Genomic DNA, 19,221 nt, shown 5'->3' with positions numbered 1-19,221 from the left:
TACCATTACAGTTCGATAGCCTGAAGGCTGCGTTGCCGATCATTTCAGCTTCTTTGTCGTAGTTTTTTTATGACTGTAATGTGTTTTTAGAACTGTCCTCTAAATTCTGAAAATAAATTATGTTTTGTTTCTTTATCAAGTGTTGTCATCAATCACTCCAAATCCACGAACACGTAGAACGCAACAATATTTTCAATTCTTACACTGTTTGAGAAATAGATAATTTATTAAAAATGAAAAAATTTATGGAAAGGTGTGTTAATAGATTATTCGACATCCAGATTTTGAACTTCGTACTCTGTAACTTTGTTCTGTGCTCGTTTTTGCAAATTTTACTAGAGATACTTTTTTGCATAGGTTTTAACATATGCAAAAAATGGTTCAAAGGTGAGTTGCAGTATTTTGGGATATACTATATGGATTACATCTTGAACTGTTTTGTTGAAGAATTTAATGACAGCTGGGATATCAGTGTATTTGATTAATAATTTCCTGGAATATTCTTCTTAAAAATGTACTAAGGCAGAATATTTTAACAAGTGAATCAAGATGAAAAATTGTAAATAAAGAAATTAAAGCATAGTTGAAAATTTCAGAAATAAAGTACATTCCTGATTAATAAAGATAACATGGGGATGGCATCTTTTGTTAGCCTAAAATCATTCTTAATCCAATAGCTTCTAAAAAAACATGCACAATATAAATAACCCAACAGAAAAAAACTAAAAACAATTTAACTAAGTTTAACCAAACTCATTCAAGTAAATAAAATCAGTATTCAAAACAAGAACACACTGCAAAACAGAATTTAGTGTTTCTGTTTATATTGTTATGTTTGATATGTATGGAGGAAAAGCAGAAACTTATAAGTGTATCATTTATGTATTTTTATGAATTAGCAATTTATTTTTAATAAGCCTTATAATATTATTTATATATTCCAGATTATGCATAAATTGAACAAAAAATTCTAAATGTTGTGACATCATCTGTTATCACTACTATTATTTTATGCATTTTCTCCTCCTTTACGTATTCTCTGTAGAAATTTTGATTTACCTGATGGTTTGCGATAATTCCTGTTTTGTTGTTCCACGATAAGCAAACTTAATGTTTTATACATCTTCTGATTATTTGCTTCTCCACTTCTGAAAAGTTGCCAGTTTGTTAGTGACTAAATTTTTATCTGGCTAATATATAAAATGCAACAGCTATTTTCAAAATAGCAGCACATTAAAAATTCCATAAAAAAGCAATCGGTCAACAAAATTAAGAAAGGAAAAAAAAAAAAAACATTTACAATACTACCTTTTTCAAGAAATCCATTTTTTTTAAATTTCATTTATTTATTTTTGTGCTGTTCTCCCAATGTACGTAAGAATCCATTTTTACTTAAAAAATATCAGAGAATGACACAAATTTGCCATCACATATAAACTGGGCATGGCACGCATTGTTGTTCTCATGTACACAGCAATCTGTGTCCGCTTGAAAAAAATCAGAAAATTATGTAATTATCACAAATTTCATTCGATAAAGTTAATTCTGAGTACAACTTTATGGAATGCAAATTTTTTAATTCTCTACTGTTGGGTAAAATGTCAACTATCTGAAGAAATGCAGCACTTTCTTTTTTCGGAGTGGCCAAGTGAGTCGCTGAATGCTGGTAATTCGTCCAAAGTTCAAATTCCAGTAAACAGGCTGGCTGCATGGTTGTTTTCTTGGTTTTCCTCATGTATAACGTGTATGCAAGCCAGTTTCTCTTAGAAAGTGCTCCATGAAGGTACTGCTCTCCTTGGGTGCTTTGCCATCAAATAAGCCTAAACATAAGGGGTTGGTTAAGTAAATTAGAATAATTCAAAGAAATAAGTTTGAATGAATCACACCAAAAAATTGTGTGTTATGTAATAGACCATACAAGAAAGTAATGTGGTGTGCATATGAGATTTTCTTTAAAAAAGTCATTAGATTAATTTGTAAACAAGTTTTTTTGACAGTCTCCAAAGAAATGAACTCCAGGCCATTCAGAGAATCTTGAAGTGACCGAAATCAAAATCTGGTGGAGCAAGACTTGGTGATTATGGAAGGGGGAGTTAAGCATCCTAGCCACGATCCGTAAGTCTTTGACATTCATCGAAATGTGAGGCTGAGCATAGTCATGGTCAAAGACAATACCTTGATGACTTGTCAGTTCTGGGCAATTTGTATTGATTTCTCCTTTTAAAAATGCTACAGTCAAAAGTCGTTAATCCGGACTCGTCGGGACTTCGGCGATTCCAGATTATCGATTTTTCCGGATTATAGATCATCAGTTTAAATCTGGACGCCTATTCTATGATCACTGGATCTGTCTACAACTTAAGCAAACAATATTGACTCAAAGAAACCAGTATGGACAGCTATCAACAACTTATCGGAGAAAGCCATTCTGTGGTCCACAGTTGGTGGGCGGGTGGGTCCATTTATCTTTACTGAAAGGGGACAAGGCTTCAAGGAGCTTTAGACCAATCGCAGTACAGACGAGTGACGAAATTTATAGCGCGAGCTGGCTGAAGTTCTAGGAATATCCTCCCATTATTTCACTAACTCACACGCTGCATTTGTAGTTCGAAAAAAATTGCACAAAACAGTATTATGACCAGCACGCAGCGGAATATGCTGCTGTGTTATGTGAAGGAAAATTCCGATTTTTAAGGGGAAACTTAACTCAGGAATTTAGAGCTAAGAAATAAAGAGTGATATGGGATACCACGAAATAGTAAATGGTAAATAGATAAAAGTAAATGAATTAAGCTTACTTCAAATCCTTTTAATAAACAATTTTAATCATTTAAATTTATAATATGATTAATTTGCATTACAATCTAATAGCAAACTAAGTTTTTTTTTTTTTTTTTCCCCCCATGCTTACATTAAAACTGTTTTCCCGCAATTTATTTTACAGTTACTATTGGAAAAATATTTCTTTACATAATAAATTAGAAAGAAAATATTTCTTTCTTAATATTTCTTCCCTTTTTTTTATTTTCTTTTACTATGAAAATTATTTCTTTCAGGAAAAGAAATAAAATTCATTCGTTATTACAGTATGGCCGATTGCTGCTGCATTCAACTATCACACACACATCAAAATGCTTCATTTTAAATAATTTATTCTATAATTAACATGAAAGAAAATATTTTTTCAATATAAAATATATAACCAAAATTAAACTAATCTATCCTGTATGTGTGATTAATTCGTTTTGCAATTTTTGTCACACAATTACTAACACCTTTTTTTTTTTTAATATTACATTGCTGTTACTTGAATTTTTTATATATATAAGAACTGCTCAGTTTAAATATTCTTCCTTCTCAAAAGATTTAATTCTGTGAAAATAATTAAAATATAGTAATATTTTCACAGTGTAAGTACTAAAGTAAAAATAATCAGTGTAGGTCTCTTGCAGTTGAAGTCCTTGTGAAACAAGCGTTTCGACACACTTTAAATAGAAAACTAATAATAAATCAATATCTCTTTTACAATATAAAAATGAGAATTCTATGAGCAGTTTTTTTTTTTTTTTTTTTGTTAAATTTGCAAAGAAACAATGATTTTTTAATACTATGATAGGTTACAAAAGTACTATTCCATGAATAAACCCTCAGTCTTATAGCATTGTTACTTTATAGCATAATACAATAATAATGCAGTATAATTCTACTAGCAAGCCCACCAGCTGTCGAGCGGTAGAGTCGCTGAACGCAGGTAGTTTGGTCCGAGGTTTGAATCCCGGGAACGAGCTCGCCGGCGTTTTTGTGGCTTTCCACATGTGTAACTTGTATACGAGCCAGTTTCCCTTAGAAAGTCCTCACTTAGAAACCAGTTTTAAAACGTAATAAAATTATACACAAAATAATAATAATAAATAAATAAATAAATAAATCTGAAAGCCTTCAGATTTTATATTACTTCCAAAGGGCCATTATTTAACGTTTTGCGTGTTATCTTTATTTATTAAGTATCATGTTTTCCGCACTTAAACCATAAAATTCAATTCAACAGCAATATCATATAATTTAAAAAAAGCATATCTTTAGAATTTCCGATACATAATCTCCCGCGCTAGAGATGAAAATGTTTTTTTCTGTACAATGTTGCTATTGCTCGCTTTGAAATCGTTGGGTTTCTTAATCAAAAACTCATAAATGCTTTACAAAATATGAAATAGATAATAAAACAAATTCTCAGTTCCAAATTTGGGCCTCCAGATGCCTATATTAGGGTGGAGGATTACGTTATTCAGAATTTCATGGCTCTAAGTAGCGTTGTTTTATCACTGTGCGAGAAACATTCATACATTCTGTAGATTCCTCATTATTTAATTTCTTTAAATATAATAGAGTGCGATAATACTTGGTGGAAACGATTTGAAAAGTGAAACGCCACAAAATGGCAAACGAAATTAATAATTAATAGCCCCTCTGAGCTAAAACTTATTTTTGAAAGTATCACATTAGTAGTAGTACAGCTACTGAAAAAGATATTATAAAGCTATTTTATAGTTTTATAATTTTTTTTTAAATTTTTATTTTACAGTAGTGTGAATTTCGCGTAATAATGAACGACATTCCTTTTTGTGTTCACAGTATTATTGGTAAGGTATTCAACTGTTAGATTTTAAAGTAAACGTAATTCTTGCTGTACATAAATTGAGTAGAAGCTTATCGGATGTCTACATTTGTGTTAAATAAAGTTTATGTGCTTGATAAACTTATCATCTTCTACATTTTTAAAGCATACAATTACAATTTATGTCTATAATTTCTGGAATAGTATAACTTTTCTTTCAGTAGAAATTGCGTTCTTGTTTTCTGAATGTGGCTCCAAATACTCTCTCAGTTCATCGCAAATTAAAATAACTATAAATTTTGGCAATCTGAAATACGCAATGAAAACATCTTTTGGCAGAGCAAAAGCATCAATATATTTTCTATAAATTCGCCACCGATTCAGAGATCTACGACCGTATTCTTCGTTTAAATATGAAAAAATCAGCAGCGAAAACACATACAAAGCCATTGTCTACTTAGTACGTCAACTGCACAACCCTGATTGACGGCGCGGCAACACTTTTTCACGCGCTTTCGACAACTTCCGTACTCAGAGAATATAGGATGTCGGGCAGACCTGTTTTTTACTAGCAGCGACATCTGGCGGCCCACAACTTGCTGTCGACTCTCGTAGTGTAGAATAACCGTCCTGGTAAGATGGCATGCTGAAATTATAAAATTAAAAATATGAAACCGTAATTTATGAAATAAAGAACAACTATGATCTAAAAAAGGGTATCAAAATTTACCAAAAAAAAAGCTTAATATTTATTTGTTTACTTTATTAAACAATTCTTTCAATGTAAGTTGTTTAAGTTGCTTCGTTTTATGTGATAATACTTTCTCTTTAATTCTATAAACAGACATAATTTCTTCTTCAGTTACAAAGTTCCGCTGTTGAAGTCCTATAATTGCTGTGTCGAGAATACCGACTAATTTGTCAATCAAAATTTTTTCGTTTTCAATAACCTCTGTGTCACTTTCTTCATTATCGGAAGCGAATTATAATGATGAGGAATTTGATTTAAATCATATCAAAGACGGAATACATTGAGATGAAATACTACATTTAGTAAGGAATTATAAGCCAAATAAAATAAAAACATCTGCCTTGAAGATAAGGATAGTGCTGACAGATCAACTTCCAATTCATTGCGCGCCGCGGCGTCCCCCCCCCCCGGCCGCAGAGCAGCGTGAAATTGATAAACCGATTTCGGAATGGTTAGATAAACAAAGGATTATGCCTTTATCCATTTTTTGCAGCAATTCCACTTTTTGTTTAATGGACTTCAAAACATACTTTCGCTTCAAAACATACCGAATTAATGACTTTTGACTGTATTTGGGAGTATTTTGTGAATTTATTGTCTGATTTGATGGCTACAATTCACAATTCATAGCACAGTTCTTTTGCTGTCCTTCCATACATAAAGCATTACTTTTTTAGGATGCAACTAAACATGTTCTTTTGCCTTACCCTGTGATCTTTTTCTTGTATCATTATTGTACAGCATCCACTTTTCATCTCTAGTAAAAAGTAATTAAAAAAAAAAAAAAACTTCTTTATTTCATTTTGGCAAAGAATCACATGTTGAAACTCAAGCAAAAATATTCTGCTTTGTAAATCATAGCAGCATATGTACTCACTTTTCTTCAAATTATTTTGTACTTTATTTTTTTGAAATATGTATTCTGTCTTATAGTTCCTAGTAGTTGAAAAACAGAATTTTTTTTTATTCAAAAATCCAATCACTTTGGAATTAATTGGATTTACATAAAGCCAGAGCTATACGTTACACTTATCCATTATTGGAGCTAAATCGCGCTGCATAGGGACAATTGTTGTTTGATTAGAACCATAGTTCTAGTCATGCGGAGTTACACATGACTTTTTTACTTAATTTTATGTTAAAAAAATGTTTCTAAAATTCGAAAATATTGTAGCTATTTGAGCTGCTTTCTGATTAATTCAGGGCTGGGTAGTCAAGCTTTTACTTTGTTTTTAGCAAATGTTTGCTACAAAAAAGACAACATGATATTATAACAATTATTTCACTAAAGTTAAAAATCAGAAAAAAAAAAAAAAAAAAAAAAAAAACCATATATCTCCATTTCATCATCAAATATGTGAAGATGACAAATTTAAATGTGTTTCCTTCAATTAATTCTTAAACTTCGTTAGTCTCTATTGAAATCAGTTCTTCTGTCATTGCATGTAGCCAAATGTGATTATCATCTTCTCAGCAGATTCCACAGCTTCATCCATATAATTAGGTAAATTCTTCATTTGTATTGCATACTATATAATCTTTTAATTTTTCTGGTGGCTTCATGGCTCTCACTGATCTCTTATATACAAATTTTTCATAAATTTCGTTTCTAGGTTCTCAGTTACTTTCAAGGGGACTCTGATACTAGCATTTTTAGTGATTAATTTTTTTCCCCCTGTGCGTGTTCATCATCTGGGTTTGATGGTATATATCATGATATTCGAGAAAATTGTAATTATCTTTTCTCTGATTTTTTTAGGGTTTTTATTTGATTTTGTTGAATTTTAGTAATTTATTTTCAGTAAAGCTGATCCACTTTTCAGTTCATCAAATAAATTTTTCATCTCCCACTTCTTGAATTTCATTTAGCTCAGTAATATAAATTTTACATGCTTTTCTCTTCATGGCATTACCTAGTATAATTTCTTTTTGTGCTTTTGAATACATCTTTCCGTGTTTTTCTCATCTTATATGAAAACATATGCTTCTCATCCTAATCTTTTAAGACAAGTAATGTTGGACTTATGTGTGTATACTTCATAAGGAGTTAGATTGTTCAGTTGCTTTAATATTTTCACTCAAAAATTTTTATCAGTAATTCTGCATCGATCAGCATAGTTCTAGCAGTTTCATTGATTGTTTGATTTAAGCATTCAGCTTTTCCAAAAGCATAGCAAATTTATGTATAATTCCCATTTTTTCAAAAATCCCTTTAAGCTAAAGATTCTGTAGTTTCACTTTTTTCCCTAATCTTCTGTAATCATCTACCAGTGTTACGAAAAAACAACTTCCATCTATTAACTTCTTGACCGGTCCAACTAAATCTATATGCCATAATTCTAAAATATCATCAGGTTGTTTAAAAAGTGTTAACACTTTTAAAAGAAGTTCATACCATTTTTCCTAATACGCAAGGTTCACATTTGTTTTTGGGAATATTTATATTCTCTAACCAAACAACAGAGTTTTTTTCACTTCAGTCAGTCTTGATAGTATAGATCAGGGATTATCAACCAGTGGTATGTGTACCACTGGTGGTAGGTGGTATGCAAAGAAACAAAGTATTTTTAACTATTAAATTCAAAAATCTTGTGAAAAAAAAAGAACAAATGACAGAAGTTTTCTGTGATTGAATTCTAACTTAAGATTTCAAAAATAACACACTTGTTGACTTTTGGCTGAGATGAAAAAAAAGAATTTAAAGGCATTTCAAATACGGCTATTAAATTTTGATTACCTTCTTGCACAATCTATTTGTGTGAAGAAGGATTTTCTTCCATGTTATATTTGAAAAATCAATACAAAGTAAAATTAAAAGAGGATCCTAATTGACGGTTAAGACTAAGTGAAATAAGACCATATATAAAGAAATTGATCTTTCTTAAACAGGCCCAAATTTTACACTAAATCTTATAATTACAGTATTATAACTTAAATTTTGATGGTAAAATGGAAACCGATTTTTAATCTAATATTTTTTAATGTGTGGCTATTTAATACAAATGGCCAATAGATTGTGCAATTGTCAAAATATATTTTTTAAATATTTCTATTGAGAAATTAAAAAATAATCATTGTAAAATGTGGTGGTACTAAAGTTTATTAACAGTACTAAGCTTAACTTCTTCTATTATGTTCTTTCAGCATCTAATTTATTTTCATTTTTGTTTGCTATGTATAAAATGTTTTCATGATTATTGATCAGCTTTAATTTTGGTAAAAATTACTTTTAAATTGTGATATACTGTTTTTGGTACTGACAGTAAATTTTTGCTGAAATTCAGTATTTGCAGAACATTTTCTATCTTAAAATACTCTAGCTTCTATCAGTTTGCATTTGAATATCACCTATTTTAACTGATTTGATCATAGCTCCTTTTTCAGCATCATAATTTATCATTTTTCATACTTAAAGCTGGTAAATGTTTCTTTACTTCTTGCCATGTAGGATGTGATTCCAGAATATATAAGCCATTTCATTTTTTGTTTTATTCTGTTTCACTCTCTGCATTTCTGTTTTGATTAAAAGATGAAATTTCTTCTATTTTCTTAGATATTTTTCATAAACATTATTAACTGTTTATGTAGTTGATTCATATTCTCTTTCTTTACTTGCCATTCTAGCTATTTTATTTGGTAAACATCTTGACTTTCTCTGTTCTTTGGTTTTCTTTCTACATTTGGTTGATTTATGGCCTAATTTTTCACAACTGAAATATTTTATATTATTATGACATTCTTTTGATGAATGCTAACCCCTTAAGCAGTTTGCCCGTACGGTGTACGTGCTACCCGAAATTGGCCTCAACCGGTTTGCCCGTACGGCGTACGGGCATAGATATTTTCTCCTTTCCTTTTCTGGTTTGTCCGTATTTTTCATTATTGTAAAGATACTATTTAGTATTAATATTTTTCGACAGATGGCATGACTTGTCCATGTAACTGAAATGCTTTTCATCCGGGTTTTTCTTTGTAGCAGGAAAAGGGGGATTTTTCTTTGAAATTTTTGTTCTACTGTATTCAACGCTTGTGAATTTAAAACCTTGTCTTTTCTTATGGAAGTTATGGATGGAATAAACGACGAAAATACTTTCTTGTTAGATGATGAACTATATTCTGATACAGATACAGATATTTCATCTAATTATTTTGATTATTCCTCAGATGAATCATGCAGTGAGCTCAGCTCTGATGAAGATTTGTGTTCTGCAAGGATTTTTACCGAGGTTGATGTGAAAAATCCACCTGTTCCGTGTCCTCGATTTAAATTTACTGGTATTCCTTCTGTGCACACACAATTTGACGACACTTCTGATGTTTTAGAATTTTATGAAACATTCATTGATTCTTCACTCATGAGTAAAATTGTGGAAGAGACAAATAAATATGCTAAACAGTGCATCCAATCGAGTGTTGCAAAACAATTCTCAAAGAGTAAATTTTGGGAAGAGACAACTGTGAACGAGTTGCATGTATTTTTCGCTTTGAATATACTTCAAGGAATTGTAAAGAAACCTGGACTTGATCATTATTGGAGCAAAAGATATTCGACTAATACACCTTTTTTCTCTAAAATAATGTCTAATCGTCGATTCTGTCTTTTGCAACGTTACTTGCATTTTTCTGATAATGCAGCATTTGACAAAGAAAATCACGAATGCCCAAAATTAGTTAAAGTTTGGCCAGTTGTAAAACATCTCAATAAGAAATTTAGTGAAACGGTGACACCAGAGCGAGATGTAACAATAGATGAGAGCCTTATGCTATTCAAAGGACGACTAGGATGGAAACAATTTATTCCACTCAAAAGAGCTAGATTTGGAGTAAAATGTTTTATGTTGTGCGAATCCAATTCTGGTTATGTCTGGTCAATAATAATATATACAGGTAAAGACACAATTCTGAAACCTGAATATTTTAAACTTTGCTTTTCATCACAAATTGTCCTGACAATGATGGAGCCTTTGCTTCATAAAGGATACTGTCTTACAATAGACAATTATTATTCTTCGCCAGAATTAGCAGACAAACTAGTTTCATGTCGAACGGACACATACGGCACACTAAACGTCAAGAGAAAAGAAGTCCCAAAAGAAATGCAGAAAAGAAAATTGAAAAAAGGAGAGATTATAGGTTTTCAGAGAGGAAAAGTTACTGTGATGAAGTGGATGGATAAAAATAAAGTTTCATTACTTTCCACAATTCACAATACTGAAATGGAACAAATTCAAGTCCGCTCTGATATGAAAGAAAAACCGAAAATTGTTATGGACTATAATAATACTATGGGAGGAGTAGACCGCATGGACCAAAATTTGAAGAGTTTTGAAATTATCAAGAAAAGGGGTAAAAAAATGTTACAAAAAGATTTTTTTCCACATTTTTGATATTGCTGTATGGAACTCATATGTTGTCTACCGTAAAAACGGAGGAAAACGTACACAACTGGAATTTAGACTTGATCTCGTTGACCGTATAATTGAAACATATCATTTGGGACAAAATTTCCGACCTGGACGACCAGGTTCGGAGCCTAATACTCTGAGATTGACAGAGAGACATTTTTTGGAAATAATTGCTCCCACAGATAAGAAAATGAGACCTGCAAGACAATGCACAGTGTGCTGTTCTAAAAGAAATGAGAATGGAAAAGAATATGAAAAGAAACAAGGTATTTCTGCCCTGATTGCGACATAGGACTCTGCATTACACCATGCTTCAAATTATACCATACACGAAAAGACTTCTGAACTGTTTGGAAAAATATAAGTTTCAAAATTCACAGTAAGTATGAGAGAAATTTTTATAGAAATTGTAAACCATTCTTCACTGCATGCAAAATGTACTTGAAAAAAGCAAACATTTAGGGGTTTTTGTTTTCCAAAATTGTAAAATAAAAAATGTTGTAAAACCATTAAAAGTGAAAAAAAAAAAACATTAAAAACTCTTATTATTCTTATTCTATTAAGTATGGTACTTAATTATATGCAATAAAAAAATATGCTTTTTTTTGGGAGCAATTCTGGTAAAAAAATTGACCGCTTAAAGGGTTAATTGTGGAAAGTCATTTTCTTTCTTTGATATTTCAGTTTTATCCGGTTTTCTTCTGCTTTAGAACCTGCTTCCTTCTCTTGTCTTGTCTCAGTTTATTTACTTATTTTCCTGTTTCTTTTAATGCTTGTTTAATTTTAGCTACATCCTTATCTCTCTTGTTTTTAATGATTCTGACATCAAATTCATTCTGTAATTCTAAAGTGAAGTAAATGAATTCTTTATCCTTTATTTCATCCTTTTGCTTTTGATTCTGTCATATTATATGCCTTATTTTTTACTTTTCTAATTAATTTTCAGAAGTCACATAAATAAAATTTACCTTTCAAAGAGATCAGCAAAGTTTCATTTCTTAAAAATTCATCACCAGAGGGGACAACCACACTCTGCTACCGATTGTTGATTAAAAACAACAAAGAACATTTACATTGCAAGAACGTCTGCCAAAACACATTTGCTACAAATACCGGATACATCAGCACAGTCTTTAACAATAAAAAAGCATTAAATTCTGAATTATTAAAAATTAAAATCAGTCTTTTATAAAAAAAATACCAAGAAGATTGAATGATTTTTAGAGCCAGTGAATTGAAGAAATAACTGTCAGTGGGAAAGTGTGCATCAGCCAACAGATTTATGTCTTGTTAAATTTATGTGAAGAAATAGCAGGGAGAAAGAATGAAATGATTTTAGCTGCCAGCAAAAATTATAATGAAGTAAAATCGCAGCATGTAAAAATAAAATTATTGTATAATCCGGCATATAATGGGCTCTTTTAACACCAAAAATATGATTGAAATTTATGGATGTGCATTATATGCCAGTTATAAAAATGATAGATTAAAAATATGGAAAAAAATCAGCATATAAAATTTACATTTTTACATGCACTTATGCTGTTTATTTAAAAGAAATGACATACCTTTTGAACTTGAAAACTTTTCATTATCGGATAACATGGAAATTTTATCATGTCCATCTTCTGTTCAAGAACATCATAGATTTCTGTTTCATCTTCACCATCACTGTTACTCTGATCCATAAATAAATAATCATCATTCGCTCCATTTTCACAAACACCAAAGATCCTTACTGCAGCACGATTTCCATTTTCTTTTGCAAACTGAATGACTTTGCATTTGAAATCAGCACTGTGTTATTTCATATGGCAGGGGCTGTATTTACTACTAAAAGAATGCTAGATCAATGGTATTTTAACTTAAACTTTCAAAATCACTGTTTCAAATGACCACAGAAAGAGAAAACATCTAAATCATAATTCCACAAATCCTTTCGTGTTGGAACTGCATTCTTACTCCAAATTTTATCCCTCTTTTCTCGAAATGCTACAATAGCATTCTTTTAAACACTTGCACTGAATACAATGCACCCTCTTTGCAAATATATTTACTCCCTTAAGCATTTAACCCACACACATATTGTTCCCCTTATCACTTGCCAATTAAGTATACCATTGTTCGAAAGGCTAAGACACATCTTCGAATAAGTGGCCTGAAACGATAAGAGCATTGCACAGGTTTCTTCGTAAGGAATTGGTGCGCATTATATGATGAATATACCAAAAACTTTTAAAATATAGTTCGAAATTATAGATGCATGTTATATACCAGTGCACATTATACGCTGAAAAATATGGTATATATTGGTTGTAATTAAATTAGCTTAAATTCAGTGTGTTTTATTATTTTTGAATTATCAAATATACTGTAAAAATTTCAAGTGAATTGAAATTTGTTTCATTACTTACTTTTGAATAATGCCAGCTGGAATTAGTCTATATCTTTTTAATATTTATATATGTAAAGTTCTTCTAAAACCAAATAAATGCTGCTTGCACAGTTATCTGTAATGCATTATTTTCTACGAGGTCAAAATAGATGTAGTCTTCTTTCAGTATGTAGAACAATGTTATAAAACAACTGTACTTTTGGAGGCTTTGAAAGTGGACAAACTCCTAAAATTTTTCAAAAAGTCAAAGAACTTGAATGTGACCTGTTCTCCTGTCTACAAAATGCACTTACATATTAATGCAACCGCCTTGGTGCAATTTTGCATTTTTTGTGGATGAAAAAGTAAAAATTAACTTAATGGATGTGAATTGGTGGTTTGGCACCTTTTGTGTAGAAAGATTCCCAAACTATCGATATTTATCATATGTCGATGAACATTGTCAACATATGAAAAGAAAACATACTTTAGCAATTTAAAACACAGATTTGAAGTATTAAATAAGGATTAATTGATACATTAAACAAAATACATTCTTTAAATCTCTGTAAGTATTTTATGCTATTATTCTTCTCCCGAAGAACACAGCAATCTGTTAAAAAAATCAGAAAATTGTGGGGACTCTGCTTTGTAGAATCCTCAGTAATTCCTGTTTGTACTTTTTAGAAAATTTTCAGCAAAATTATGTATCCTTGCAGAAATTTTACTGCAGCTTCTTTCGTTGCTGGCAAATTCCACAAACTCATAATTTGAAATAAAGTTTAAGGCAAAAAATATCATGATTTGTTTATAATAGCCATTGGAACTTGGAATACAACAAAAAAGGAAGCATACGAAAATGGCAGCATTGCTTGATCAAAGGATTTTGCTGGCAGAATGGTTTACGTACGATTGCCAGAGTTGGGCACTTTCTGAAAATTTGCCAATTTCTACTAAGGTGGTTGCATTAATACATAAGTACCAACAGGGTTGCCACACTGCCTGAAAAACCCTTAAAAGTCAGGGAATTTGAAAATTGACAAAAAAACATCAGGGAATTTAAATATTTTATTCAAAATATGGAAAAGTCAGGGAATTTCATAGGACGATTCACAAAAAAAGCAATTTTTACACCAATGTTGGAAGGGATCGTGTAAGCGGCGTTCAGGCAGCTGGCATAGAGGCAATTTTGGCAGCTTTAATCAGATTGTCTTTTAGAAAGGCAAAGCAAGTTTCCAGTAACCTCAATGATCGAGAGATTCACATGCACATGCGCAGTGCATGTTGAACGAAAGAAAACACCTTCCCATTCTCATATAAAATAAAATCAGTTTAATCCTAGTATACAGTATACACGGGATTTGGCGACATTATGATAAGCAGTAAACAGGTCATTTCGGTACTGGCGACAATTTTCAAAATTGTGCCAAGGCCATACCATATACTAGAATTTGAACACAAAATCTTTAAAATCTTTTTTTTTTTTTTAATAAATGCCTTATTTGTCATTTTGCACTAAAATAAAAAATAGCAATCAGTCATATAGACTAATCATTAATACAATTGTATTTGCCAAAATATCGTTGATTGTTGTCATTCAGTTTTAAACTTTATTTATTTATTATAAGTAATAAACTTTATTTTACTGTTATTTTTATCATTTAATATGGCTTCTTCCTTCTGAATTTGTTTATTATTAGTTAATAATACTTTTAAATTTCAGAAAATTTTCTGTGGCATACTTCTGTAATTCTAGCAGTATGATGGCTTAACATCACGAGATTCAGTCACATATTGTTTGCTCATATATGCTGCTAATTAAATATAAAATACCTGAATTATTTTAAGATATCATTAAATAGATTTCTTTCTATCATTTAGCTGCAAAATGTCTGCAAAAAAAGACATTTTTTTAATCCAGAATGGGCAGATTCTAATCCCAATCTTCAGTGGAGAAAACATCTCCTATTATAGTTATAATAGTAATGATTTGGGGAAAAGTCATATATAATTGGCAAATTTTTGGTTTTCAAGTGGTGCCTCTTATCACAGCCAATGTGCACTGCATGGCTCGACTGGAATTTTCTTAAATACGTGCTTGGGAAAACATGGAAAAGTCGCATGTTTGAGTAGCAACCCTGTACCAAAAATTATCTCTAACTTTTAAACATCTGATCTGTTTTAACTTAACAGTATTTATATTTGCTTTAATTATTATATTTAACTATTAATATATTTAACATTTTTATTAAAAATTCATTCAGGACTAAATTTGTTGTACTATATATGGAATTACTGAATTTTTTTTATATTTGTTTCTTTGGTAGGAAATATGGTTACAAATTCAGAAGAATCATCGCCTTCGAGTTATGAGACATATGACAAAAAAAAAGCAAGATCATATTCTTTATCTAATGAAAAGGTACACAGGAAACATCATCATAAAACTGAACATTCTCCCAAGCAGAGCGCTTCAAAAAAATCACGCAGGAAATCTAGATCGAGATCACCACTAGATGTGTCACTTAATGAACATCACCATCGAAAATCAAGATCTTCTAATCATGGTTCTGACAATCATTACAACAGATCTAGATCTTTGTCACCTCATCAGCGTTCTGCAAAGAATTTCAGTCATTCTAGGTCATCATCTCCAACTGAGCATTCAAGAAAATATCAAAGACTGTCCGAATCTCCGTCACCTCACCAGAAAAAATCTAAAAAACGAAATTCAGATTCACCATCACTGCAAACCAAGCATCGCAGGAAACACAGTAAAGGCCAGCATCATTCTTACAGCTCCTCTGATATTGATAGTGAGGAACAAATTAAAAAAAAACTTCCTCGAGATCATGAGTCAGATAGAGTTAACAAAAAAAGCAGGTTTACCGAGGAGAAATATCACAAACATGTTGAAAATTATAATGCTAATGGATTAGATGACAAATATGAAGGGAAACAAGGAAATTTTACGAGACATCAAAGAAACCGGACGATGCAGGATGATTTTATTGACAGGTAATATTTTTTTCACTGCCTTTTTAATGTTTTGTATCTAGATGTATGTATGGTAAGATGGCAAATTGACAGGTAATGATATTTTTTCACTGCCTTTTTAATGTTTTGTATCTAGATGTATGATAAGATGGCAAAATGGCATATAAAATATGTAGCATGAATTATGAAATCAGCATAATTTATTTCCTTGTTATAAATGAGTCTTGCCATAGTTGCAGTTGTATACCTTGCACACAAAAAAAGGGACAGTTCTATACCTCCCGTTCTACTGGACTGATTGCCGAAATTTAACTTGCGTTTTTCATGTTCCGAAAGCGCGACTTTGGATATATATTAGATTTATATATAACGTTGTTCTAATATAGGCATTTTGACACAAAATCTGACTTTTTCTGAAATAACAATCAAATTTTTTTCCGTATTTTGATTCTACGACTCAAATTATGCCAGAGTGCCAAGTTTTGTAAAAATCGCAGAAGTGGCTTTTAAAAAATTAGTCTCAAAATTTCTGCTTCTCCATGTTAATTGAATTTAGTATATATATTTTTAATATCTCTTTTTTAATATTCTTCCTTTCACTTTTCGAAATTTAGGTTCATTCCAAAAATAATTCGTCCGTTTTTGATGATTTATTTTTAAAATTTATATTTTTAATTTTTACAAATTTTTCAAAAAAATTTTTTTAATTATAATCTATAAAATTCTTACCATTATCTTAAAGTAGATGTATCTCTAAGCATACCTGAAAATAAGAGTTTTTGGTACTTTTCCGTTTCTCTGGCGCAAATCTCGCCAAGCAGACTTTATTGGCGACAACACACAGTATACACATAAAAAAATGATAGTTCTAAGAAATTTTTATTTTAAAGGCATAAACATTTTAATATCGTTTAAAAAAGACAATAAATAAAGACAATAAATTTGTAAAAAGATATTAATTTAAGAATTTACTATGCTTTCATGGTACAACACACTGATTCACCGTTTCATATTATGTGACCCCAAGTGATCTCATTTCACGTAAATCACGCTACAAAAATCTAATTGTCTCAGTAATTATCTACAATAATTTGAAGTTAAATCTTAATTTGGAATACAAGTTTAAATGCAAGAATTATTTCAGTTCATACGACTAGCTTACTCAGCAAACTGGAAAAGTACCAAGTTTTTTTTATTCACAATTTCCTGAGATATACATGAACTAACATATTGGTACGTTTTGAAATTTGGAATATTCATTGTAAGCAACAATTATGCCAAACTTGGTTTACGCACTTTGTTAAAATTATTTGAAAGTATGAACGATGACCTTTTTTTCCGCTCATATACAATGAAAAAAGGAAAGGATTTGGCAGCCAAATTAAGAAGTTCACCAAGTGAATTATTCTTGGTGCAAACTCAAAAAAATGGCACACGACAAATTTTTTAATTTCTCACCAAAAATTACAAAATTTAATATCTAGGCATAATTTGAGTCGTAAAATCAAAATATGGAAAAACAAATTATGTTATTTCAGAAAAAAAACTGATTTTGTGTCAAAATACCTATGTTAGAATAGTGCTATATATAAATCTAATATATATTTTAAGTCACACTTTGTAGACCTGGAAAACGTAAGTTAAATTACGACAATCGGCCCAGTAGAATGGGAGATATAGAACTGTCCCCCCCTTTTATTTATTTATTTATTTATTTATTTATTTTTGCAAGATGTACATGTATCATTTTAATGAAAAAAAATTAATTTGAGTGAATTTTGATGTAGTGCTTGTTTGCTGATAAGTATGGGATTCTGCTTAAATATGATTGACATAAAAGCCTTCATTCCTTGTAACTGTCTTTTAGAGAAGATACTGAAAAGGTGACACTTAACAGATAGGTAATAAAAGCTAAATAAATCATTAAAGATATATCAGTACCATTTAGAAAGCTGTCATGTGTAATATCGCATTCAGATTTCACGGAGTTTCTTCATAATTTCCTACTTATAGTAAGTTACAAATATCATCTTTACTCTGTTAGAACAAAAATTTAACAATAGTGCTATATTTTATTGTATTTTTTTACATCATCACTTTAAAATAGATTCACAAACATCATTGAAACCAGGCAATTTCATTGCCTCTTAATAATGTTAATATTTTACAAACATTGTTGCTGCTTGTCAGGCAAGTTTCATTTTCGGAGAGTGTAGAAAACTGGGAATCCTCCTCCCTCTGCTGTGATGCTGTTGCACCCATTCAATCATCATTTTATAATATAACTGTTACTTTTAGCATAACGAATGATTCCCCCCGTTGTATTCATTGTGAGGGGGATTTCAGAATACACAAAAAAATAAGGAAGCTCCTTGTTTGTGTGTATGTCATATGATGTTGGCTTTCTAATGCCACTTGTAAAATTTTGAGACATACATGCCTTTGTCCATTTTTGCAGCAATTTTACTTTTTGCATGATAGACATCAAAACATGCCTTTTGTAAAAATGTATGGACTGGTTTGTGTTGTGCTGTCATCCAGTATAAATAAAGAAGGTTCAGAGTAACTTATGGTAACCTATAAATCCTTTTTCTTTCAATTTTTCTTTGAATTCAGAGAGAATTTAACATTACGACAAATACATTGTCACAATCATGACAAATACCATGTCATATACAAATACATGACAAATACTTGATTGATATGTTAAAGGTTAATACATCAATATATTTGTCATGATGGCAGTGAGACTTCCTAGCCAGCTGATGTTGGAAAGTGCAGATCCTGCTGCAGCTCTTCCTGCTGCATTAGAGACACTTTTCAACACAGTCAAAAATTCAAACTTTAATTTTTATAAGTTAGCTGTAATAATAATATTCTTTCCCCATCCTATAAAGAAGCTGAATCAGATTAGAAAGTTAAGGAAAGGGTCAACTTACTATGTTAAGTACCTTAGAATCTAATTCTTTCTCCCTTCCTTCCTCAATTATGCCGACAAAACAAAACCAATATTAGCAACCAGGACTGTGGAGTCGGAATCAGAGTCGGGCAGATTTTGAGGTAAAAGGAGTTGGAGCTG

The 19,221-nt window shown here is 30.9% G+C and overlaps 1 protein-coding gene across 1 annotated transcript in view; it reads left to right on the top strand.

The window, feature by feature from the left end:
• LOC118196226 (uncharacterized) overlaps positions 1-19,221 on the top strand; it is a 78,612-nt gene that overhangs the window by 10,843 nt on the left and 48,548 nt on the right. The window contains exon 2 of the mRNA XM_085819603.1: positions 15,473-16,163. Within this exon, the coding sequence (XP_085675729.1) occupies positions 15,478-16,163 (686 nt within the window). The 5' untranslated portion in view covers positions 15,473-15,477. The remainder of the gene's footprint in view (positions 1-15,472; positions 16,164-19,221) is intronic.

The sequence above is a fragment of the Stegodyphus dumicola genome, chromosome 6 (genome assembly GCF_044657685.1).
Source record: "Stegodyphus dumicola isolate Sdum_Otavi_A_Nest chromosome 6, ASM4465768v1".
NCBI lineage: Eukaryota > Metazoa > Arthropoda > Arachnida > Araneae > Eresidae > Stegodyphus > Stegodyphus dumicola.
The sequence above is the reverse complement of the archived record's forward strand: the minus strand, read 5'-3'. Positions and strand labels throughout refer to the sequence as shown.